Below are 25,502 nucleotides of genomic sequence, written 5' to 3'. Positions count from 1 at the left end.
TTTGGACTGGAAAGGGAAACACTTTGGGGGAAAGGGGAAAATATTCAGGATGGAAGAGGAAAAGCTATCACAGTGGAAGGAAAGAAAGAGAGAGACACAAGATACAAAACTGGGTGCAAAGGTTGACACAAAGGAAAGCCTAGAAATAAAGACAACAAGGTTAAAGAGAAGACATAGGAGAGAAGAAGACCAACAGGAGAGGACAATGTCATCATGTCATTCTCAGTAAGCTCAGAGTCAGTCCAGTCCAGCCATGAGAAGCAAAGTGTGAGTAGCCACAGTAGAAGTCGTCATCTGTAACGTCAATATTCAGATATATTCAGATATAGCAGTACCAGAAGAGTTCCATGACCCTGTTCCATTGATGGACAGGATAGAAGGTGGTTGATCCATAGCATCAAGCAGCTACAGTCAGTAATTGTAAACCTACAAAAAAGTGCATTTATACTGCACATGTACATGATAAAATGGATAATAAATGTAGGAACAAGATACCTAATAAACTGGCAACTCAATGTGTAAAAGGTAAGACATCACTTAAAACATGGCTTTTCTTCAAAACTTCAGTTATTTCATAACTCTGTATTGAATGTGACATTTTCTGGAGTCTATTTTCTGGATACTATCCTTTTAGTAATTATTTAAACATTGCTTTTCATGATAATTAATGGTACATTTACTTTTCTTGTCTATTTGAATTGCTTTGTTCCATAGTGTATAATATACCACTTTCCAGGTCCAGGCTTCCATTCCTCACACCTATAACTCAAGAATAATTCAGCCAATTGCCAGTCAGCATTGTTTTCCATGTAGCCTTAGGATGTAATAAGTTGGATTTTAAGGGTTCTACAGTGTCTTTAAATGGGCAGTAAGCCATTAAACAAGGCACTGAGAGCCAGTAGACACTTACAAACAACAGAAGCACTGAAAATGTCCCACACCGTTCTGCTTATATGCTTGTTACTTACTTCTTTAGAATGCACAGCATTTCTCTCAACGCCCCCACTGACATCTGGTCTCCTCACACATCTCCATTTACTCTGCTTATGAGCCCAAGGTGACTCTAACTGAGCCAACAGACGGTTTCTCCCCCCGAACGCTGCAGTTTACATGCAACTAATTGAGTCACTACAGCGCAGAATCGTGCTCCTATCTGCTGTGAGACTGAGAGATGTGGAAATGAGACAGGCTCACACTCTCCAGTGTGCACAGCACACACACACACAAAACCCCTGAGGGACCACAGCACATTCCCATTCATTACAAGATCCTATTACACAATATGAGAGAGACAGTGAGATAGAGAGACAAGGGGTGCTGACATAGGGAAGTTAAGTGTCAGTGTGTATGTATTTTTCTGTATTTGAGGTGGACATGTGTATGTGTGTGAGTGTGAGTGTAAAGATGGATATGCTGAGGGTTCATGAGGTTACCCGTTAGCAGGTACATGGTCCACTTATTGTCCACTGAATCAGGTACACCTACCATGTAGGTGCACTTCTACAATTAAAGATTGTAGCCTTTCTGTTCACTCTATTAGATACACCTTCACTGTCTGTCCACCTTGTGGAAAAGTCACATACATTGTGTTTACAAGTAATCACACATATTTTCACATGTGAACCTGCTTTTTAAAGCAACATTTTGTAACAATTTTACTGCAAAATAGCAGCTTCAAAATCATTTTGATGGTACACTGACTTTTAATGGGGAGAATGACGTCTCTGTCATTGCCACTGTGGCCTTGCTCAAAGTGTGATCTGTATTTACAACAGTGGTGTATAAGTGAAATACACTTTGCCACTGTAGGAGGAGCACAATTGCAAAAAATACCAATTCTCACATAATGCTGCTTTAACGTATTCAAATGTATTTCAACATGTGGTAACATCCGTGCAAAAACCACATGTGAAACTCATGACTTTTTTGTAAGGGAAATTAGAGATGATAGCTCATCTGTTACTAGGGTTAGGTAGTAATGGAATACGTAATCCATAATAGATAATACAAAAGAATACATAATGGTACTACATAATCAGGATACCTGAAAAGGTAACGGTTTTCCATAACTGTTACAGAAAAAGACAGCAATCAGATAGCATGAATATTTTTACAATAGGGTTATTACCAGCAGGATTCTGCATACATACAAACTGGTCGCCTTCAACTGAATTTTTAATGGCCAGCATAGACTTGGAAGCATCTTTTTAAGGTTTCAGCAAATTGTAGTTCACATTTCTTTTAAAATATACTTCAGCTTGATTAGCTGATACACTAGTTAGCTAGCATAATTGCTAAACAAACTACATACTAACCTGATGTTTTTGTTTGCCTCTTTATTTTGAACACCAAATTTACTGCATGCAATGCTTCAGTTCTGTCCTTGACACTGAATGGTTTTTCTATAATAAAAGGCTTATTATTTGAAGCTGTGTCAAACCTGAGTAACTTGGTTTCCTTTCCTACAATGCAAGGCCTGCAGCTAACAGGAAAACTAAACTAAAATTCTCTACTACAGACTCGAGACTCAACCCGAACTCAGACTCGAGGCTCAACTTGGACTTGCATAAAAAGACTTACGGACGTCTCTGTCCTCTAGTCCTTCTCCAGTGGTCAGTTTCTGGATAGAATGCTATCAGCTGAATATTTTTGGTTGGCATACTATTCTCAGCCTAGCAGTGACACCAAGTTGATTTGAAACTCACCCACTCAAACACTCAATACCTAATCAGTGGTTCTGTGGGGGTCTTGACTACTGATAAGGTTAAAGGAGGGCTAACAAATTATAAAGAAACAGATGGTCTACAGTCCATACTTTGTAGACCTACTAAGTGCACCTGTGTGGTAGGTGGACATGAAGAAATTATCAATGAGTGTAGATATAAGGGAGGTGTTTCTAATAAAGTGGCCAGTGGATGTATAGCTAAATTAAAATCACACTAATGAGTTCTGGAGACGTCTAGTCTGTGTGTGTTTTCTGTGATGTTATTTTATTGAGAGAGAAAGCTGAGAACATGTCTCTGAAGCCTTTTGGGATTTCATCACAAGAAAGACACAGCGCACAAGTGCAACCCTTACAGAGGCTTTGTGAGCTGCTTTGATGTATTCTCCGCTCGTTAGATCTCGTCTAACTTGATTAAAGAAAACGTCCATTTTGCTGTCACTTGTTAGACGCTGTCTGCTTTTGTTCTGAAAGATCTAACAATTTTGTGTTTGGAATACATGCAACTGAGATAAATGTGTGTAAGGACTAAAAAGCCAACTGGCAACAAATGGAACCTGTAGCTGATATACTGGAGAGCAAGAACAGGCCCAAACACAAACATGGTCCACCTTTAGAGGGAACTATGGAAGCTTCTTGTGTGTGTGTGTGTGTGTGTGTGTGTGTGTTTGTGTGTGCATCAGGAAGAGGAGAGTGGAGGGAACGAAGCGTGAAAGAGAGCAGGACATCTACCCTAATGGACTCTTCATGTAGCTCTGCCTTTAGAAAGCAGAAAAAAGCAATACTCCCACTTCCCTGCGTAAAAATCCATACACACACCAAACACACACATCATAAAACACACACACACACACACACACACACACACACATGCACAAAATCATGCAATACAAAAAGCATACACTACTGTGCAAAAGTCAGAAACCACCTTATTTTTACAACCCCATTTCCAAAAAAGTTGAGACGCTGTGAAAAAATGTAAATAAAATAAAATGCAATGATGTGCAAATCATTTAAACCCTACATTTTATTGAAAATGCTTCAAAGACAACATATCAAATGTTAAAACTAAGAATTATTTTTGTTTTTTTGAAAAATATATGCCCAACAAAAGGCTGGTAAAATTGTGTAATGCTTAAAAAAACACCTGGTGGTTAATTGGCAACAGGTCAATAACATGATTGGGTATAAAAAGAGTATCCCAGAGAGGCTGAGTCTTTCAAAAGTAAAAAATGAGGAGAGGGTCACCACTCTGTGAAAGACTGCATGATCAAATAGTGCAACAATTCAAGAAAAAAGTTTCTGAACATTAAATATCAAAGAACTTTTGCTTTTCATCATCTACAGTACATAATATCATTAAAACATTCAGAGAATTTGGAGAAATCTCTGTATGCAAGAGACCAGGCTGAAACCAGTATTTGCTGGCTGTGATTTTTGGGCCCTCAGGTGGCACTGCATTAAAAACAGACATGATTCTGTAGTGGAAAACTGAAAAACACTGTCTATGAGAACAGTTCGTCGCTGCATCCACAAAAGCTAATTAAAACTGTTAAATGCAAAGAAGAAACCATACATAAACAGGACCCAGAAACACCGCCGCCTTCTCTGGGCCTGAGCTCATTTAAAATGGACTGAGGGGAAGTGGACAAGTGTCCTGTGGTCCGATGAATCAACATTTGAAATTCTTTTTTGAAATCATGGACACTGTGTCCTCCGGGCTAAAGACCACTCAGCTTGTTATCAGTGCACAGTTGAAAAAGCCATTTTTATGATGGTATGGGGTGCATTAGTGCACAATGTCAAACCACATTCTACACGTATTACAGCTGCATTGCTCCATATTAAAAGAGTCCAGGCGCTAAACTGACCTGCCTGCAGTTCAGACCTGACACCACTAAAAACATTTGGTACATGTTAAAATGAAAAATACGACAAAGGAGACCCTGAACTGTTGGGCAGCTGAAATCCTATGTTAAGCAAAAATGGGAAAACATTTCACTTTCAAAACTACAGCAGTGTCTCCTCAGTTCCCAAACACTTACAGAGTGTTGTTAAAAGAAGAGTTGATGAAACACAGTGGTAAACATGCCGCTGTCCCAACTATTTTGGAATGTGTTATTGGCATCAAATTCAAAATGGGCATTTGTTTTTCCAAACATTTCTCAGTTTCAACATTTGATTTGTTGTCCAATGAAATATAGGGTTTAAATGATTTACACATCACTGAATTTTGTTTTTATTTACATTTTGCACAGCATCTGGAATTGGGGTTGTATTTTATTTCCTGTCAAAATACCAAAAGCTACAAGTTATTCAACAATTAATAAAAATGACACAAATACCTCAACAAGTATATATATATATATATATATATATATATATATATATATATATATATATATATAATTATAATTTTCATTATTTAGTGTGCCCACCATTACAACTTCCATTCTTTTAAGGAGACTTGCTTTCAGTTTTGCAGAGAAATCTTTAGGGATATTTTTCCACATTTTTCCAAAGTTCGGTCTTAGAAGTTGTTTGCATTTTCTCTTTCTTATGATTCAAATAATCTCAAACAAATTCAGTGAATGAATGGTCTGGACTATGGGGTGGTCCATTGTTCTAAGAACACCAGCAGCTTCTTTGTTTGATCTGCAAATTTTCTTCTTTCCTTTTCTCAGTAAGGGCTTCTTGAAAGTTACACATCTTTTTTTTTAGTCTTCTCACAGCAGAAGGATAGACAGAAAGACCTGTGGGTTTTTTCAGATCTGAAGTGAGAGTGCAGCTCGATTTCCTCCTCTCTCTTAAAGAGGAAAGCTTTAAGTGCTGTTTATCTGATGGCGACAGTTCCATTTTCTCTGTATCTTTTAATCATTTCACTTTTGGAAAGTCCTGTCTTTTTTTCTTTTGACTTTCCACTTCTCTGTGCAACTGGACTATCTTATGTTTTGTCTCCTCAGAAATATCTCGTAAAAGGCGAACTTGTACTTAATGATCATTAAATAATGCAGGGTGGTCTTTAACTTTTGCACAGTAATCTACATAGACAAAACACAGGCATGAACAAAGCAAACACATACACATACAAGCACAGACACAAACAACAAACACACCCCTCTAACGGATGGATGTTTATGTTCATGAGAGAAATCAATACCACCCACAAGCCAGCATCATCAACACTAACTAATCTACTGCAGTGGGCAACACTGCTAGTACGTGTGTGATTGTGTAAACATAGTGAAAGATTAATGCACAACGAGAGTCACATTTGTATGTGTGTATCAGGTGCCTACAGGATGAATGGACCATAACTATGTGTGTTCGTGTACCACAGAGAGAGAGAAGAACATCCATTAGTAGGACCCTGCCAGCCTGTCGCACTCTGCAGGGACACACTAAAAATATCCTTCATCTCTGAGCCCCCCCATCCCCACCAAGCCCCCCCACACTCTCATTCCAACACTATCATTAGAGTCATAAGAAAAAGGAGGGTGAGGTAAAGAAGATAAAAACAGAAAAGATGCAAAAGGAGGAGTAGAGAGAGAGAGAGAAAGAGAGAGAGAAAAAAGGGACAGATCAAAGGAGTTAAACACTGCACAGAGAAGGGGGACAGAGAGAGAAAGAAAGAGAGAGACAGAGATGGAGAGAGAGAGAGAAAGAAAGAAAGAAAGAGTGAATGGATAGATCGATAGACAGTGAGAGAGAAAGAAAGAGAGAAAGTGACTGATAGATAGACAACAAAAAGAGACAGAGTGGCAAAATACAGAGAAGCAAGAAAGAAAGAAAGAAAGAAAGAAAGAAAGAAAGAAAGAAAGAGTGGATGGATAGACAACAAAAGAGAGCAACAGAGTGACAAAATACAGAAAGAAAGAAAGAAAGAAAGAAAGAAAGAAAGAAAGAAAGAAAAAGATACATGGAGAGGAATACTGTACGATAGAGAGGGAAATAGTTAAACCTTGTTAAAAGAAAAGGGAGAAAAAGACAAAGAGAGAGAAAGAGAAAGGGAAAGAGAGAGACAGGGCGAGACAGAATACAGAGAGATTGAGAGAGAAAGAGTTCAACTTTGCTGAAAAGAGAGAGAGGGCCAACGGGTGAAAGAGATTGAGAGAGAGGCAAAGAGAGAGAGATAGAGAGGAAGGGAGAGCTAGCAAGCAAGGGTGAGCAAGCGAGAGTGACATGGAGTAAAACTCTGCTAAAAGATAGAGAGAAAGAAAAAGTATACACAGGGGAGAGACATAGTGAAAGAGATATTGAGAAAGAGAGAGAGGGAAAGATAAACACAATGAGAAAGAGAGAAACAGAGAGAGAGAAAGAATACACAGAGTCAGAGAGGAGTTCAACTCTGCTAAAAAGAGGGAGAGAGACAAAGGGGATGCACTAAAAATACTGAGAGAGAGAGAGACAGCAAAGAGAGACAAAGACAGAGAGGGAGGGAGAGCTAGAAAGCGTGAGCGAGTGAGTGAGAGCGAGATGAAGTGAAACTCTGCTAAAAGACAGGGAGAACGAGAGAGAGTATACAGAGAGAGAGAGAGAGAGAGAGAGAGAGAGAGAGAGAGAGAGAGAGAGAGAGAGAGAGAGTTAAACCCTGCTGGAAGTGGACAGGTAATTTAAAGGTCCTGTCACACATCGCAGGAGCAGAACTGAGTCCAGAATCACTAAACCACAGTTCTTTCTTATCTGTGTGTGTGTGTGTGTGTGTGTGTGTGTGTGTGTGGGTGTGTGTGAGAGAGAGAGCACAGCTACCACATACCCTTACAGAATAGACAGCTGTACTGCAGTGTACACGTGTGTGTGTGTGTGTGTGGCACAGCTGTATGTGTGTGTTAGCTGTATGTAGGACAGGTGAGTTCTTACCTGCCCAGCACTTTAATGAGGAATGAAACCACGAGTGCTCCCACAAGGCCACCTATAGCAAAAATGGACACTGTGACTGACCAAAGCAGAGTGAGGGTCTCTGCTGCTGCAGGTTCCCCATAACGGCTCAGCCACGTCGAGTTATAGAACGCCTTTATATCCTACAGTTTACAGACAGAAAGAAACACAGACAAATCACATTATAAAAAGCCTTTATATCCTGTAACATACAGACAAACACATTGCATTATAAAATGTCTTTATATGCTACAACATACAGACAGATAAACAGACATCACATAAAAAAAAAAAATTAAAAAATGCAACGTACAGACAGACAGACAGACAGACGGACACATCACATGATAAAATGTCTTTATATGCTACGTACATTTAACACATAGAATATTAACAGTTATACAGAAAGACACAGAAGGTCTGTGAGTGACAGAGAGAGAGCAGGTGTGTGTGTGTGTGTGTGTGTGTGTGTGTGTGTGAGAGAGAGAGAGAGACTGCGTGCAGGAGCAGATCGATAGCCGTGTGATGGATGTTGAGGTGTATGGGCAGCTTTAGGATGAATTATCTGCTTTAAAAGCTAAACCGAACAGCCTCAGCACCAACAACACACACCTCATTTATCACACTCTTACGCAGACTACAGTAACCTTTACCATTTCTACATGTCTCATACCCACACACACACACGCCGTAAAGTGGAATTTTCTGGACTCAAAGTGACCATGTGACCTTCAGTATTAAAGTAATGTGCTGGTTCTGTGTTGCACACAAACACCCACATACACACCCTCTCATACACATACAAACCATTTTAGAATCAAACACAAGTACACACACTCATAGACACACACACACACACACACACACACACACTGCAACAGAACTGGACAGAGAAAGGGATTCCTGACAACCATGCAGGACCTGGTAAACCACCAAAACTGTCACCATCGGATAAACAGCACAAAAAAAGCTTTCATCTTAGGGAGAGAAGAGAAAATCTCCAGTCTTGCTTCAGATCTGAAAAAAAATCCACAGGTGTTTCTGTTCATCCTTCAACTGTGACCAAACGTGTTACCATGTTGTTTGCTTTTAACATCACGGTAAATCTGGCAGTGGGTTTTATGAATTTGGCCCATGGTGTTGATCCCACACTGCCACAGCGCAGCCTAACTTTGCCTATGTGCATACAAGGCCTGTGTCTCAATCCGAATACTACTGTATTAAATAGTATTTTTAAAACAGCAACAGCACCACTGATGGTGAAGAATTTGACCAGTTGCTACATACAGTATATACTAACCAGACACCAGACAACAAACCTCTAATCTGTACTGTCTGGCCCAAAACCAGGCACCTGGAAACCCTACATGCACATCACTAGTTTTTACCTGTTCAGATGTCATTTCTAATATTAAGAACTGGTGGGTTAAAAGCTTGAACTGCTCTAAACGCCAGCTCGAGGGGAAGACGTCCGTACCTTGGGTGTGTGCTTGTCCGAGCATGTTCTCCATGAGCCATAGAAATTGTTCCACTAAACTTGCAACCTGTGACCACATAAAGCCAAACACTTTCTACAGTGGACTCAATGTGGGCTGAAACTGAATAGACTGCAGAAGCAGCTGACTGAGGGCACAAATCACACAACACACGTTCTCTCTCTCTCTCTCTCTCTCTCTCTCTCTCTCTCTCTCTCTCTCTCTCTCTCTCTCGCTGATTGAGCCATTAGAATGCGAACTGCAGTAGAGCTCGACACTGAACTGGACACATACTCAGCAGCTTTTAAAGCGGAGAGCGACATTATAGTGCAGGGTGATCTACAGCTTCCGAAGGGTTCAGTGTCCAGGGAGCTTCACTGATGAGTTATAGCACCAATCCATGACCGACAGAAAGGTCAACACACACAGTGTCCTCCATGATTTATTTATGTTGAGCAGCCATAACAGCAACCGTAATACCGATCTCATTATCCTGGGTGATTCCTATACACCTACACATGCATGATAAACAAGAGTTTTCGGACTGCCGTCAATTCAGATGGCAAGGTATTTACAAATATGAGATGATTCACTCAATTCGGGCAAAGCTGTGGAGTCAGATAATCAATACTGCAGCCCTGAGAAAATCAGCTTATGTGAAGAGACGGAAAGCAAGCGAAACAAGAAAACAATTTAATAAGAAGCACTTCTAACACTTTATTTTAAGGTCTGATTCTAAATAATGCATTAACTATTAGCAAGTAATTAATAATGCCCTAATAAAAAGGAACATTTGAGTAACACTATTTGAAGGCCACCTATATACGGACTATACGCACATGTATAAGTACTGAAAAACATTGTTGTAAAGCAACACTTGAACGTTTACGAACAGAGTAACACTCCCTATTATTCCATATTTATAATGCTTTATAAATGCATTTATAAGGTGTTACCTAGTATACATAACGGCTTATAATAACAGGCATGAGCATATATAGCTGCTCTTAAGTAGTTCTAATTACATGCATATTTATACATGTTTTACAAAGTAAGAGTATATGACTTCATAAAGTCAGGTTCCATAACAAGGTGTCATTAAGGGCTTTAAGTGAATTGAGTTTTTTAAGATATTATTATATTCTTTTTATAAGATGTTATAAATGTGATATGCACACAGCTTTCAAGTGAAGCATTACCTCTCCTACCATGTCACAAAAGTGATTATATCCAACAAATGTTTACGTGGACGTGTGCCTAGGTATGCTGTGAAGCAGTGAAAATATACCAGAAATTTCATATAGTGTGTTGTTGTACATTCACAGTATTTATAATGTTCTTATGAATTATAATGCATTATGAAACCTGTCATTATAAATTTGTATACTCTTGTTTTATAAAGTGTTATGCATGCCACTATAACTACATATAAGCAATTAGACAAGCTTATGCCAGTATTATAAGATATTAAGTATGCCATATAATGCCTTATAAATGCGTTAATAAAGCATTATGGATACAGGATTCATAGGAAGTGCTACCATGTTTATTTAAGTGAATGACATTGCATTGACATAAGGGGCCTCAAGGTGATGGACACTTGTTCCATTCATAACACTTTTAAGAAGTGTCATTCCAGAGTAATGAAGCTTATAAGGCAGAGGCATATTTAAGAATACAATATTGGAAAATATATCTGAAAATTATAATGTTTAAAGGTATCAAAATTTTACACAGAACTGATGTACAGTGCTCTTAACCAGACCTCTGCCTCATAAGTTCCATTACTTGAGAATGTTGGTTTATAACAGTGCTATAAATAAAACAAATACACTTCAGGTTAAGTCCCTTTATGTCAGTACTTTATAATTTACTTCAAAAATAATCCTGTTATCTTGTAGTTAATGACATAAGCTGTTTGTAATACTCAAGCTTAGCTTTATTAATGTGTTATTCAATGCTTATGTGTGTGTTATGAGGTCTGTATGTAGCCTTTAAATTAAGTGGTAAGACAACATTGGTAGGCAACCTTATTAGAGTGTCATAAATGTATTTATATGATTTGTTAATAAGATCCCATGCAAGGTAATTATTATGTGTTTTGTTAAGTAGTGAGTTTTGATTGTAATCTTTCTGTATTTAAGTGACATGGTCAGGTGTCAATCATCTGAATTCACAATGACCAAATGTACTAGTAATTGATCATATTTCACAAACTGCACTTAGCTGATGAACCGATTCTACTTCAGTTATGGTCTTACAAATTCATTAATAAAGATATTTTAAACAGCTTGTTTGTTGGGAGCTGTTTGCAAATCATTTGTAAGCATTTAATAACAGAAATATTGATAATGAAAAACGAAAACTTTGGTTTTGGTCTTGCAAATTCATTAGTAAAGATCGTTTAATGTATTTTATCATTTACACATTACGTTTAAGTCATTTGTAAACATTTGTAAGTTCATCTTTAAACCATGCTACAGACCATACAGATGACTTTAGGCCATTTCTACTGAACAATTTATATGAACTTGGGCTTAGCTTATATAAAATCTGATGAATGCTTTCTTCAGGTGGCTCACTTGACCTGATCACTTGCAGACACCAGTAGTACCCTCTGTACTACAGGTGTCTGCAATTGAATATTACACTTTCAAACACAGTGGTCCATTAATCACTGTACGATGAGTTATCACTTGTGCTGATTAATAGGACATGCAAATGTATTCATAACACATAACTTGTATGAATATGTTTATAACTAAAATATGATCATTTATTACATCTAGTCACTGTAAATACTTCTTGATTAAGATGTTACAAACATTCAACTGAAAGATTGCAACCAACAAATGACTAATTTACAGAAGACCTCATTAACACATCTTATAAATGCATTCATTACTGATGCTTCTATTTACAAGAGCATTATTCATGACTAGATGTTCTGACAAGACATTTAAGAAAATGAAATGACCTTAAAAAGAGTAAGAATGAAGGAAAGGGCTCTCATTGGGTTTATGGAACTTGAGGCAGCAGAATGCCTGAGTCTGTTTACTAGGGCTTTTCCAAGAATTCATAGTCTATAGCAAGGGTCACAGCACAGGCAAACCAGGTCAATATCAGACACTCTGTAATTAGAAACTGAGAAGACAAGCTGATAAAGTCAAAACAGGAAACTACTAAAACTTACTGGAAACTAGGTGACAAGGAAAACTGGAAAGCTAGAAAAAATGGACACTAAATTAGGGATGCTAGTAAATTAGGGCCTGGTCAGTATATTGGTTGGTATAATTTAACCTATTATACTGGATGACTGATAATTTCATTTAACCAGTAAATGCCAAAATTGAAGGAAACTCATTTGGATAATTTAGAATACAAAGATGGAAATTACATGTTCAGGCAATTTTATTTTTTAATATTTAATGTAAGCTACTTTCAGTGCATATATTCACTTCAAATTTACTCATATAATATCTTTTAACTTAAATCTGAACAAAAAGTATGTATTCAAAAGTAAAACTTACTAGAAATCTAGGCACAAGGTAAACTGAAAAACTAGAAAAACTGGACACTATATAGGGATGCTATTAGGGCCTAAATAGTATATCCATCGGCAGAGGAACCAGGTGGGATGGATGGGTCGTATCCCACCTAATATTGGAAACAGTTGCATTTATTCCACCCAAAAATTATACCATATGGGAGAACAAAAATATTTTGAAAGCAAAATACTTAGGGTACTGCATTTTTACCAGCAAACCAGACAACCTTCCCATTTCATACTATGTTGTGTGTTGGTGATTGTCCTTCCTTTAGCCTTTGTTAAGGCTTGTTAAGGTGCCTGTACAAAAATGAAGAGCTTTTGTCTAAAAAAGAATCATGCTGCCAGCTTCACTGGCCTCAGCTTCTCCTCATCAGGGCATCCGGTTGGTAGTGAGGTTAGCTTTCACCAGCTTTGAACTTGAGGTTAATAAGAAGAGCACAATGAATAGTAACAGCTAAGTATAAATAAAAAAATGGCTTGTATAACGTCTTGTTATTATAGCATGCTAAGAGGGTTTTTGTTGGCTAACCTTAACATTAACTATATATAATTGCCAAAAAACACTGTGAAACATCAGGTAACGTTAGCCTCTGGCCATGTCCCAAACTGCATACTGCCACACTAAATAGCATGTAAAAAATAGTCCACCACCAAGTGCTTTCAGTAGTGAAGTATTAATGTTAGTCTTGTCTCAGTCTTGTAAAGCTAGAACTTTCTCTTAACGCACACTGTTTTGTCATCTCATTTCAACATAATGCCACCAAAAAAAGATTCACAGGACACAACATTACCGAGTTTTTTTAAAGAGTAGCCTTAAGTCCCTATTCTGATGGGATTAGTTTTTCATGGTTAGTTGGGGTAATGCCAGTTTACTTCAGGACATCTGTCATGTTTAAAACATTTAATTTAGCCATTATTTATTATTATTATATATTATTATTATTATTTACCCTAACCATTTACCTTTCTATCTTAATTGAATTCAGTGCATCATTACCATCACCATTTGCTTGGGAATTCACAACAAACAGTGAACTTCACTGCATAAAATCAAACATTTTGTCTCTAATTTTCATGTTCTGAGTTAAACCCATGAAAGATGACAGTCGTATATTTTATGGAAGTTTATTTACCAATTCCTGTAAGCTGTAACTCTGTTCTAACTGGTGCTGTTATGATTTGAAAATTAACCAGTTAGCTGGACTGTTATTGTGACACAGTCACAAAGCCAACTGTAAATATCTCAACATATTGACTCAACTGGTGCAACCCAGTGTTTGGGCAGAAAAAACAACTCAGCAGTTTTTAGAGTGTAGTGATGACATTTAAAAAGCTGTGGAGACAGCGTTTGGACAGTGCATCACCCATATATTCTTACAAAGTGGGTAAATAACACAAAATTGTGGCTGAATTACCTTTATAGCAACAAAATAAGAAAGATTTTGCAAAGCAAACATGGAAACTTTTTTTTTTCTTCAGAAATCTGACATGGAGTCATGTCAGAGTGTCAGTCAAGGTGAACACTAGGCATGGGTGATGCTGAGGGAAAAGTGGAGTGGGTTGCTTGTGCATTAGAGGAATGGGGAAGTCCTGAAGGGTAGGGATATGCTCAGATATGTCCTATTTGCTGTGCATTACGTTTTTATGAGCATAGATCCTCTTTGGAGCTGCATGCCATGTCAGTTTTCCTTCTTTTTTGCATGAATTGGAGGGTGCAGGGCATGGATGATGTTTACAAATCTGCTGGTGTTTGAAACTACTTTCCAAGAACTTTGAGTTGTTGTGGAACCTTACAACAGCATACGCTGAGCCCAAACTCATGTTTCAATCATGTAGTTTGTACCAATGTAATTTTTCTCACTAGAAATTCTCTGGTTACCACTACTGGAACTTTAGCATGACTGGAAACAGAGAACCAGCAAACTGAAATAGTGAGGTGTCATGGCAGCCCCCACTGGGTTTACAGGAAAATCAATCAGGGATAGTAAAAAGAAGTTCATACTGTGGGACTAAGCTGAAAGCCTAAGAGAGCAAATAGGAAGTCTGCATGTGCTTGGTTATATAGTCTAATGAATTACTTTAGAAGACCTGTATTGGCTTCCAGCTTCAGCCAGTGTATACAAATCTACGAGAAACACTTTTTAACACTTTTTATGAATCTGTACATAAAAACTCCCCCAAAAATGAACTGTTTTGAATGTATATAGGGAACATAGACTTCTTTGATTGTTTACTTTGGGAGGCTTAGTTATAAAACTGTGTTAAAAAGAAATCCCTCATGTGGAGGCTGTATTTTAGCCTGGCTAGCTCTCACTGTGAGTTGTTTACATGCTTCAAAATGGTGCAGCCACCGGGAAGGCTTTTAAAATAATAGAGGTTTGAATTCTGAGAGTTATACATACAACTCAGTAATCCAAAAACACTACAAAAATTATTTTGACAGGACAAAAACAGTTGGTGAAAAATATATATACACAATCAATATTTGCAGATGATGGTGCTTTGGAAATATTAGCATATGAGTAAAAGCTTGTTCTACTGGAACATTTTTAACTACATAAAATATCCATATTATATTTTACCCCTCACTAACATCTGCTCCACTCTCCCTAGTTATTTGAAAGGCAGACAGACTTGGAATAACAGGTGGGAATTGGCTACAGCACCGGGAAGACAGCTGGCTACAGCAGGAGCGAATGACAGTGGAAGGAGGTGTGCATGTGCATGTGGGGGATGTTTGCTCAATGTTTGAACTCCATACACAGAAGTCAATGATGAAAGCCAGGGGGACTCTCGGGAGTGGCTAATTACACACATATGTGCACACAGTGCAGGGGCTCTGATGTTCGCAGCAGGGGGCTGCTGGTAATTGCTCACTTTAATTAGACCAAAGTAAGCTCCGATTAACTGACAGTTGTTATTATAAGAGTGTGTGTTTGCTTATGGGGTGAGAGAATATGGAATGGACTGAGCAAGTGCGTATGTGCAGCATGCTCACAGCTAGCCCGAGGACACCGGAGTTCAGGCCTCAGTAGTTTCAGAAGAGTTTTATGAGATTCAACGTGGAAAGAGAGACAAGACTATCCAATCAGCAGCGACTGGTTCTCAGCTGACCTCAAAACAGCTGTGGTTTGGCCATAGACTCAACTGCCCACTGTGTTTATCTGTTATCTCTGTTTAATGACAGTAGTAAACCACTTAAAATCCCATTATATACTAAGGTTTATTTTTCAGTAACTTCAGGGACTTCAATGAAAACTTGTTGAACTATTCTTAGGTTATAGAACTGTGTAATAAAACACATAAGGAGTTAATAGATTATGTGTGTAAAACACAAACTCCATAATTTGTCCCCTTGAAATTATAAGGTTCTATCTAATATTTTTTGTCAAAATTGAGTTTTTCCATTTTTTGACTCTAGAAAACAAAAAGGTTCTATCTCCAAAGTCAAGCCGTAACTTAGTTCTATAAGGTTCTATCTGCAAGCCAGTCAACACTTTGAATACACACAAGTGGACCAATCAGGTTCTGCATATTTATCATAGTGCTGCACTGCCCAGTGACTGTGGGAAAACTTTGTAAAACTTTATAAAACATGAAAACATGTTGCTGAAATATTGCTTGTCTTCTTGTAGATTTTCTTAGAAGTTTTATTGTCTTTAATTTTATAACTACTAAGACTTAAAAGTCTTTAAATAGTGAACATTTGAATTGATGGGGTCTTAACTACAACACAATCAATGTCATTCATTCATCCATCTTTTCTTTTTTCTTCTTTCTCCCAAAAAAAGACATTTTGGCTCATTAGAGTGACATTTCTGATATAAAACAAAACCTCATACTGCCTTTAGACTGACCTGCTACACTTACTTGCTGGCACAGTTTATCACAGTAGCTGGTTTCTGTCTAATCTAAAAGAAACTTGAACAAATAGTTCCAACCTAAAACTGACCTCTGCACTGGACAAAATATTTAGCACTGTCATGCCATAAAAAATAAGTAAATAATAAAAATGTCATAAAAATGTCACAGTAAGCATTGAATTTAATCTGACATATGTAGACACTGGTAGAACACTAATTTTATGTTTTAAAGCAAATTACAAGTGAACTGTTTGGGCTCACTGATATCTAACATGGATATTATGTAACATATTAAGAAAACAACAGGTGCATTGTGTCTAGTTACCTGTATGAGTAGCCTATCTTCCCATTAATTGGGGTTTAGAATGCTCAGTAACATTTTATAACAGGTAAATAGCAATATGGTTAGCAATAGGCACCAATACCACATTTTCCCTTGCGATACCGATAACAGATCCTTGAACATCTGCTGATATCAGTAGCTACCAACACCGATACTCCCTACCTAACCTAATTAGCATACTAATCCTGATATTTTCATAGGTTTTAACTTTTTAAATGTTTCATTTTTGTAAAAGCAGTACTTATTGATCTGTCTGGCCACAGCTCGCTGGCTCTGGTACCTACAGTGACCAGGTGTTCCCAGATCATAAACTGAAAGTGTGCTTCCTCTGCAAGGTTTATTGCTGTAATGATCCTAGGGTGAGTTTTCCTTAAAAGCATTCCAAAGCTGGTCTTCTTCAGGAACAATGACAGCAAACAGTGCTAAAGTAGTGTTTCTGCACAGAGCAGCACTAAAAGAACACATCTTTCCAAAAGAACCTCACATCATTCTTGACCTGTTGTAAATAAGGTTTACAACAAAGTCAGGAGCCAGTACTGCTGTTTTGGATGGGCATGACAAATTTGCAGGCACACAGTACTTTGCATTTGTGAACAAACTTTCAGCCTCTTTTACACATGGATTCCGTCTCTCTCTCTCAGTTCCTCAACCTCTTCCACATCCTTGCATTTCCTCATACATATTTTGTCATATAAGGCACTTCATAGATATAGAATATGGCAATGGATTAACAAAGACGTTAACAAGGACCTCTTGCTTTGCATACATGAACAATAATGATCAACATGGTCATTTCTAGCATTTATGCCTTTGCAGTATGGAGGATTTTAGAGTTACTGTACTTAGTTAATGCTACTGGCTGTGTTGTGCTGTACGTTCATGCTTAAAATAAGTCATATTCATACACTTCTAATCCTCACATCTACATAAGGGTCCTCCCCAAATCTATCTCCAAACTGCTGAGAGCATCACTGCTAATACAGCATGCTAATGCAGGACTCGATAAGCTCATACTTCCCCTAACAGAGTGATGAGGCCTAGTGCTTGGATTAAGCACTGAAAATCTGTCAGGGCATTTAATTTGTGTTTGTGATTTATTTATTCCTAAAAGTTCAATACTGAGACGAAATTTGAGCATTTTTTAGTATTTTGGGTGGACCGATAATAAAATTGAGCGAGCCTCAACCCACCAGGCACAGGTTGAATGGTTGCAATTGACTAAAGCAAGGATTCATGACTACATCATCTAATAACTTTACAGACTTCCTCTAAAAAAACAAAGCAGAATACAGCAGAATGTAGTAGAGCAGGAAAGCAGCGTAACTGACCTGCGCAGGGGCGTTGACCACAGATAGATTGTAGCCATACAGGAAGGAGGATCCCAGAGCTCCAAAAAAGGCCGCACTTAGCAAACAGCCTGTCAAACGCTGTTAAGACACAAACATATACATAATAATTAGACAGTGGGTCTAAATGCTACATGCAAGAAGCCCAGCCAGAGGTTCCTATAATTTCATACCAAAGAAATGCTAGCACTTCTGCACTTTCTTTCCACAAGCACACTCATAACAGCCAGCATAGTCAGATAGCAAGCTACAATAAACCACTGACTGTGTGGAGTGAGCAGCAAAATTAATATCATTTTTCTTAATACGTCATCTTAAAAGTGCTAAAACAAAAAGGCAGCAGCTGCTGAGGGGGTTATAGCTTAATACATTCCTTACAAATCAAGTAATATGGCCTTATTTTTAAATACATGTTTGCCTGCACTCTTAAAACCTATAATGCATACATCAATAAAACATGCAGATGTAAATTTACTAAAAAAGAATAAATGTGTTTGTACAATTCAGTTTTGACTTAGAACATAGAAATGAAATTATGTAGATGAGGCCGCAAAACAGAAGGCCTGATGTACTAAGTCTCAGGTGCACATCCGATGCATTTTGCTTGTATATTATGTACAAAACTAGTGCAATAATGTGCAGTTTGTGGGACAAGTGCACGGTAAAATGCAAAATGCGACATGTTAAATGTGTGGCAGATGACTCTGCTCCAATATATTGGTAGGTTTTGAGTCAACCTACTTAAGCTTTTTAAAAACAGACATTCATTTACATTGGGTTATTGTTGAGTTTCCTTACAGTAGCCAAAGAAATGCTTTTGGAGGTCCTGCAGTTTTTGCATTATGCATTTTCTTTCTCTTCAATAGCATTAATGGAATATATTTCAATGGAAATGTGTTTCTGGTTTACAAAACCAGAAGCGAACTAGATTTTTATTGTCATAGGTTAGCCAACCAAGTCAACATCTATAATAGAGTTTTTATTTTATTCCAATTATTTTTTTTAATTGTGGCAGTTGTATGTGATTGTTTGATATCAAGAAAGCAGCAGTCATGCTATCTGTTCTATCTCATTTTCTGTTTTTGTCTCCTGCACCTCACGAGTGAGCGGTTAGCAGCCAGGACTACATGCAGTTTGCGTAATGGGCTGCAATCTTAATAAATAAAACGTCAAATTCAGGCGCATTGTTGACCATAGTGGCATCAAGGCACATTTTGCACTGCACCACATCTGGCTGGGTTCATCTTAGTCTGGTTCAATCTGGCTTTCACAATCTGCCTCCCATTTTTAGCAGATTTTTACCCTTCATTGCCCCCGCTTTAGGCTTTCTCCTTACTTATTTCTTCCTCTGTACTCTCATTACGTTAAATCAATTTTTAATCTGGCATGCTAAAGTCACTCCCACATGTGGCTGACAGAATTAAGCACCATGGCACACGAGGCCTTTGTGAGAAATGCTTTAAGCAAGAACACCTCAGCAGTGGCTGCCTTTAGTTTTAGTGCTTTTAGTTGTAGAATATTCAAATTAGTAAATACATTGAATCTTTTACATATACATATTACAGCATTTAGCAGACTCTCTTATCGTGAATGACTTACAAAAGCACTCTGTTCTCAACTCAGAATGTATCCTAGCTAAAATAAATAGTCTAAGCTACTCCTAAACTAAGATACTCCCAGAAACATAAGCCAGTGCTAAAAACCTAGAAAGAAAGATAAGCAGTACAGACATAAGACATAGCAGAAGTGCAATACAAGATGGTATATATGTTAAATATATGGTATATGTCTTTGTAATGAGGGGCTTATGCACTGCAACCCTACTATAATATCCAGAGGGGAACCCTCAGGCCCATCTAATCCTTTAGAGATGGCCTACTGATTTCTGGGAACTAAAAAATGTCCGTAATTTTTAGTTATTTTTTTGTTTACCAGAATCAACATGATTGGTTGATTCCTGTGTCACTTCGTAACAATGCTGAGGGTAAGTCTAACGTAGCATTTCAAGTCTTGCATTTCAAGAAGAGCTTGCTTAGATATAACTAAATAGATACAATTCCAAACAATTCCTGATTGGTCAGTTTTCAAATGCTATGTTAGACTAACCATCAGCATTATTACGAAGTGACAGAGGAACCAACCAATTGATTGATTTCCAATGGGTGGAACCAATTTTGTAAGAAAAAACATCACACTAGTCCTTCTGGAAGTCCTAGATACATCACTGACTGAATAATAGCGGCAGCCTAATCAGTGGGTTTTTTGAAATGGAAAATAACTCCACTGAAAGGCTTTCTACTGAAAGAGTCACTGTGAAACTGCTACAAGGTAAACTATATGCTAATATGTTTGTCACAAGCTGCAAACATGAAATGTCTTTTAGAAGCTTCACATGTCTGTGGTTAAACTAGAACAGCCGTTTTCAAATCCGCCCCACTTTAAACAGTGTAGCAGTTACATTCTGGTGCCAAAGAATTTTCTGTTCCACCTTAAATACTGCAGCAGTTACATTCTGGTGCCTAAATGCATCAGAATGTAACTGCTGCGCCATTTAAGGTGGAATGGATAATTCAAATAAGAAGCTAACATCAGCCTCGCATTTCGCCACTGATAAAACCTCTCTCTATGTAGTTGTGAATCGACTGTTTTAAATGACACAGTGTGATTAAGTGTGCATTGACATTCTCAGTCACTTGAGAAACAACTGCTTTTTGGCATTTTGTTTTTTTTACATATTGCACTAATACACAAGCGTCACACTGACTGAAGGTGTGCTTTCAACCACAACTTCCAATCCTATTTACAGATGTCTTTCCCAAGGGTCTAAATGCAGAAGGGACTTTAGTTATTCTTCAGTCTTTGTGACTGAAGCTCCTGTCTCAATAGTGAACCCTCTTTCAAAGTCACTTACATCTTTTCCTCTTGCCATCTAAAATTGAGGTCAGCTGGGTCTTTTTTCAGCATTTTTTATGTGCTACAAAGCATGGTAGGATGGTAGCTGCATAACTGTCTCATGAAGTACTCTTGGAAACATCCACATTTTATGTTTCACTACTCAGCTTTTTCTTGTAATATGTCACCTTTTGTAATTTTCCATTCTACCTTAAATGTTGCAGCAGTTACACTCTGGCACATTTAGGAACCAGATTGTAAGTGCTGCATAGTTTATGGTCAAATGGAAAATCTGAATAAGAAACTAACTTTAGCCTCTTCCAAAAGTGTTCATGTGAACTGCCATAATCTTAGCGCTAACAATGGAAGTTACATATTATAACAGTACACTAGTATACTGTCTAATTATGTGCGTATCTGGGCTGTATGCTGCGTACGGGAAATCCCCGTGTGCTTATTCTTGTCTCTGAGCTCAGAGCTGCGTCACTATCCATAAACACACACACACACACACCCCAAAGAAAATCTGCAGATCAAAGCTTCTGTTCTCCCAGCGCTGAAATCTGCTTTAATTCAGAAAAATGTCTTTCATCTGAGAATGCAAACCCAGCTCCAAACAAGAGGCTAAATCTGGAACCTGAACTGGCCTGGTGTCTCTCACACACACTGCCTGGAGAGTTGGATGTGTGTGTGTTGTGCTTTCAGAGGAACCGTGTGCAAGCTTAATTTCATGTGCTGGAAAAAATGCTATCAAATGCATTTCATTCTGTATAGTACCAAAATAATGAAACTCAACAATCTGGTTGATGCCAGTTTCAACACTTCAGCAATTTTAGACCAGCTGCCAATCAGTTTGCTCAGTTCAGAAATCTCTAGAAATCTCTTTTACCATGTTGCTCTACTGAAATTCAAATACAATGCTAGCTAAAGTTACACTGCAAGGATTCCGGTTGAATAGAAATGTGATGGAAATCTGTAATTGTGCCTTTATAACTGCTTCTTTTCAGAAGACTTGACTTCACTTTTTCAGAGAAGTCTGCAGGGATATTTTTCCCACCTCCAAAGTCTTGGAAGTTGGTTGCATTTTCTACTTTTGACAATCCAAGTAATCCCAGACACATTAAGTGATGTTGAGGTCTGGACTCTGAGGTGGTCAGTTCATTATTCTGAGAACACAAGCAGCTTCTTCGATCTGCAGATTTTCTTCTTTTTTGCCTATTTCCTTTACTCAGTAAGTGCTTCTTGACAGTTACACATTATTTCAAACCCATAGTGCTGAGCTGCTCTCTCACAGTGGAAGGATGGACAGATCTGAAACAAGAGTGGAGCTTATTTTCCTTTGACTTACTCCTTCCTTATGTAAATTGATTACCATTTGTTATCCTCAGAAATATCTCCTGAAAAACAAGTAACTTGTACTTAAGGCCCTTTTTTAATACAATACTGCGATATTGTCATAAACTAGGATAAAAGTATTTCATATAAACTGGAATAAAAGTAATTGTCATATAAAATTTTAATATCTACACAAGCCTAAAAGTGATGCATACCGTATGTTATATAGTACCACCTCAGAGGGAGGGGAGGGCAGCAGATGGAGAGACTGAGAGAGATTAAATTGCTTTAGACTGATAGACACCCTGCAGCTACAACTGTTACACTGCACTCTATTCCCTGAGAAGGTGAAAACGAGTCTATCTCTCTCTTTCTCTCTCTCTCTCTCTCTCTCTCTCTCTATCACACACACACACACACACACACACACACACACACACACACACACACTCTGAAGGTGCTTATTAATTCTGAGCTTTACTATATCAATAAAAAGACAGAGATCTGCTTCTTACATAACAGTTAATATCAGTTCAGCTTTCAGGACTTTCAGCATGTGCTGTAAATCTTTCCCTTTAGCCAATGAAATGACACCAGTAACACTGCAAAGTAACAATGTTTTACTATGCTTATAAGCAGTCTCAGTCTAAGATATCAATGTAAAAATATTAGCGTTTTATTTTTGCTATCTCTGCTGAGTAATGCTAAGCTGACTACATCATAATTCCTGTAGTTTAACAGAAGAAGTGAGTCATTCACTTAGTGCAGCCACATCATTAAAGTGAAAGTTTGGTGTAAAAATTTAATTTATGAAAAGCCCCCCCACGACCATAAATGCACTCGATGAGTTTGCTCTTTTAGATTTACACTGCAGCTAATAAGGTACCATTATCCTGACCAATTATCATGTATGCCTAAATCATCACACAAGTTGAGTTGCTAAATAAGCTTACAGGGTTTCTGATACTGTATGACAAACTATTTTCTTGATTTAGTGAAAGCCTGTTTTTATATTATTATTATTATTATTACTATTATTATTAAAAATATACAGTATTTTATGAAAGCCAGAGACCACCCATTCTTTATTTTAATTTTTAGGCAAAACAACTATAACTTTAACAGAAAGTTACACAAAAACCTATGCTAAACATATCAAATCTATCACTTAATTTGTCATTTGTACACCTACTGCCACTTTAACTCTTCTATTCTTCCAAACTTGAAACCAAGCAGTTCCAGCTGCTAACAAAAGCTGTTTGGGAACAGTTCTCACTGACATGATGTTCCCCTTCAAAGAGACACACACAAGCAACTACCAAAACACACCTCAGCTGCCTTCAGATTTCTTTCTCATGTGCCTCTACAATGGCTAAAGGAGATATTTCTGAAGAGATTAGATATGCAGGATAATCCACTATAATAACATCAAAGGGATATTAGCGTAAAAAAAAAAAGTTTCCAAAAATTATTAAAAGATATAGAGAGAATGGGACTCCTTACAACTGTGCAATACCTGGTTGACCACTAGAATTGTGCCCCATCAGATAAACAGCACTTAAAGCTTTCATCTTTGAAAGTCAAGCTCCATTCTTGAACAGATCTGAAAAAAAATGCACAGGTGTTTCAGTCCATCTGTCCACTGTGAGAAGACAACTCAAAGCTATGGGTCTGAAAGGATGTGTGGCTGTCAAGAAGCCCTTACTGAGAAAAGAAAATAGACAAAAAAGAAAACTTGAACTACAACACTGCAGAAGAAGAAGCAGAAGAAGCTGTCAGTGTGCTGTAAAATTGTAAATTGCTGTAAAATGTTAGTCTAATAACTGTACTAGTCAGAAGTGACACAGGGTTTTAAATGGGCACTGAAATAAGAGTCATCAACTCTAGACATCAGCTCTAGACAAAACAGAAAGGATCAGTGACAAAGACAAAGCTTTAGGAAGGCAATTTGCACAGTGCTAATTGGGGGCAATATGCTTCCACTACTTCTTAGCTACATTAGCTTCACAGCTCCAGAAACTAAAAAGGAAAACTAAAGAGGGTTTTTCTTTAAAAGTCGACTTCCCATTATGCATTGCATAATGCTCATCTCCAAAACGTCCAAGCTTGTACAGTATGGCCATGAAAATAACAAATCATTATTTTGCTGTAAAATAAATCCTGTACATTTAGAGCAATTTTTAAAACCTGACAAAAAACATTAGGCATTATATCACCTTTTGCAGTTATTATGCAAGCACCAGCTCGCTACAACTGTCAGGAAGCTGTTGGGTCTCATTTGCGGCTGACAGTGAGTTACACCTGTAAAGATTTTGCCATTGATTACTTCCAGTTGAGGGAGAGCCAGAGTGGATACACGAAAAGATACAAAGCTCTTTCTAAACATAGAGAAGAGACAAGTTTAACCACAATCAATATGCCTAACAGTATTGCCTCCTCCACACTTCACTCCTGTTCATGTTGAAACATGTGGTCAGTCTTGTAAAAGGCCACAGACCCATCGATCCGCAGTGTTTCAGCCAAGGCTCAGTGCCAATTCACTGTCATCACCTCCTGAACCAGAAAGGTAACCATCTATCATTCTTTCATTAACTGCCCACATCAGATTTCGATTCCAAAATCAACTGGAGGTAAAGATTTAGTGCTGCAACCTTTCTAGGCTTTTACATCTTATAGGGACAGTTCAGAAAAACAAACATACACAACACATATACACAATATTACCCTTACCCTAAATGTAGTCAATCATTTTTGGTGTTCAAAGTTTCCTTCTTTAGTTTTGCACTGGAGCTATGAGGCTAACGTAGCTAACAGGCAGGCCTGTGCTGATAACAGAATCCTCTTATTTGGGTAACCGTGTGGAAAATAACTGCTGTAAATGGATAAACTGGGACTCCCAGCCATTACTAGACTATTTATTTATACTTACCTTTTATCTTTTTTGTTTCCAAAGCATTTACAATGCTGTGAAAAAGTAAATGCCCCCTTCTCATTCTTAAAATGTAATATAAGTTAAGGACAACATGAGGAAATATGTAAGCCATGAATTTTGCATGTTTTTGCTCTGTTTTCTTTTGTTTCTTCAAGATTTCAAGTTA

At 37.8% G+C, this 25,502-nt stretch overlaps 1 protein-coding gene across 1 annotated transcript in view; it reads right to left on the bottom strand.

Moving 5' to 3' along the window:
- The window catches only part of slc2a9l2 (solute carrier family 2 member 9, like 2), a 269,938-nt gene that overhangs the window by 225,933 nt on the left and 18,503 nt on the right, over window positions 1-25,502 (bottom strand). Inside the window, exons 3-4 of the mRNA XM_036590228.1 lie at window positions 18,160-18,258; window positions 7,583-7,743 (exon numbers count right to left, since the gene is read on the bottom strand). Of these exons, the coding sequence (XP_036446121.1) occupies window positions 7,583-7,743; window positions 18,160-18,258 (260 nt within the window). The remainder of the gene's footprint in view (window positions 1-7,582; window positions 7,744-18,159; window positions 18,259-25,502) is intronic.

Source organism: Colossoma macropomum, unplaced genomic scaffold, assembly GCF_904425465.1.
Source record: "Colossoma macropomum unplaced genomic scaffold, Colossoma_macropomum, whole genome shotgun sequence".
In the NCBI taxonomy this organism is placed as follows: Eukaryota; Metazoa; Chordata; class Actinopteri; order Characiformes; family Serrasalmidae; genus Colossoma; species Colossoma macropomum.
Note: the sequence above shows the minus strand (reverse complement) of the source record. Positions and strands in the feature narration are given on the sequence as shown.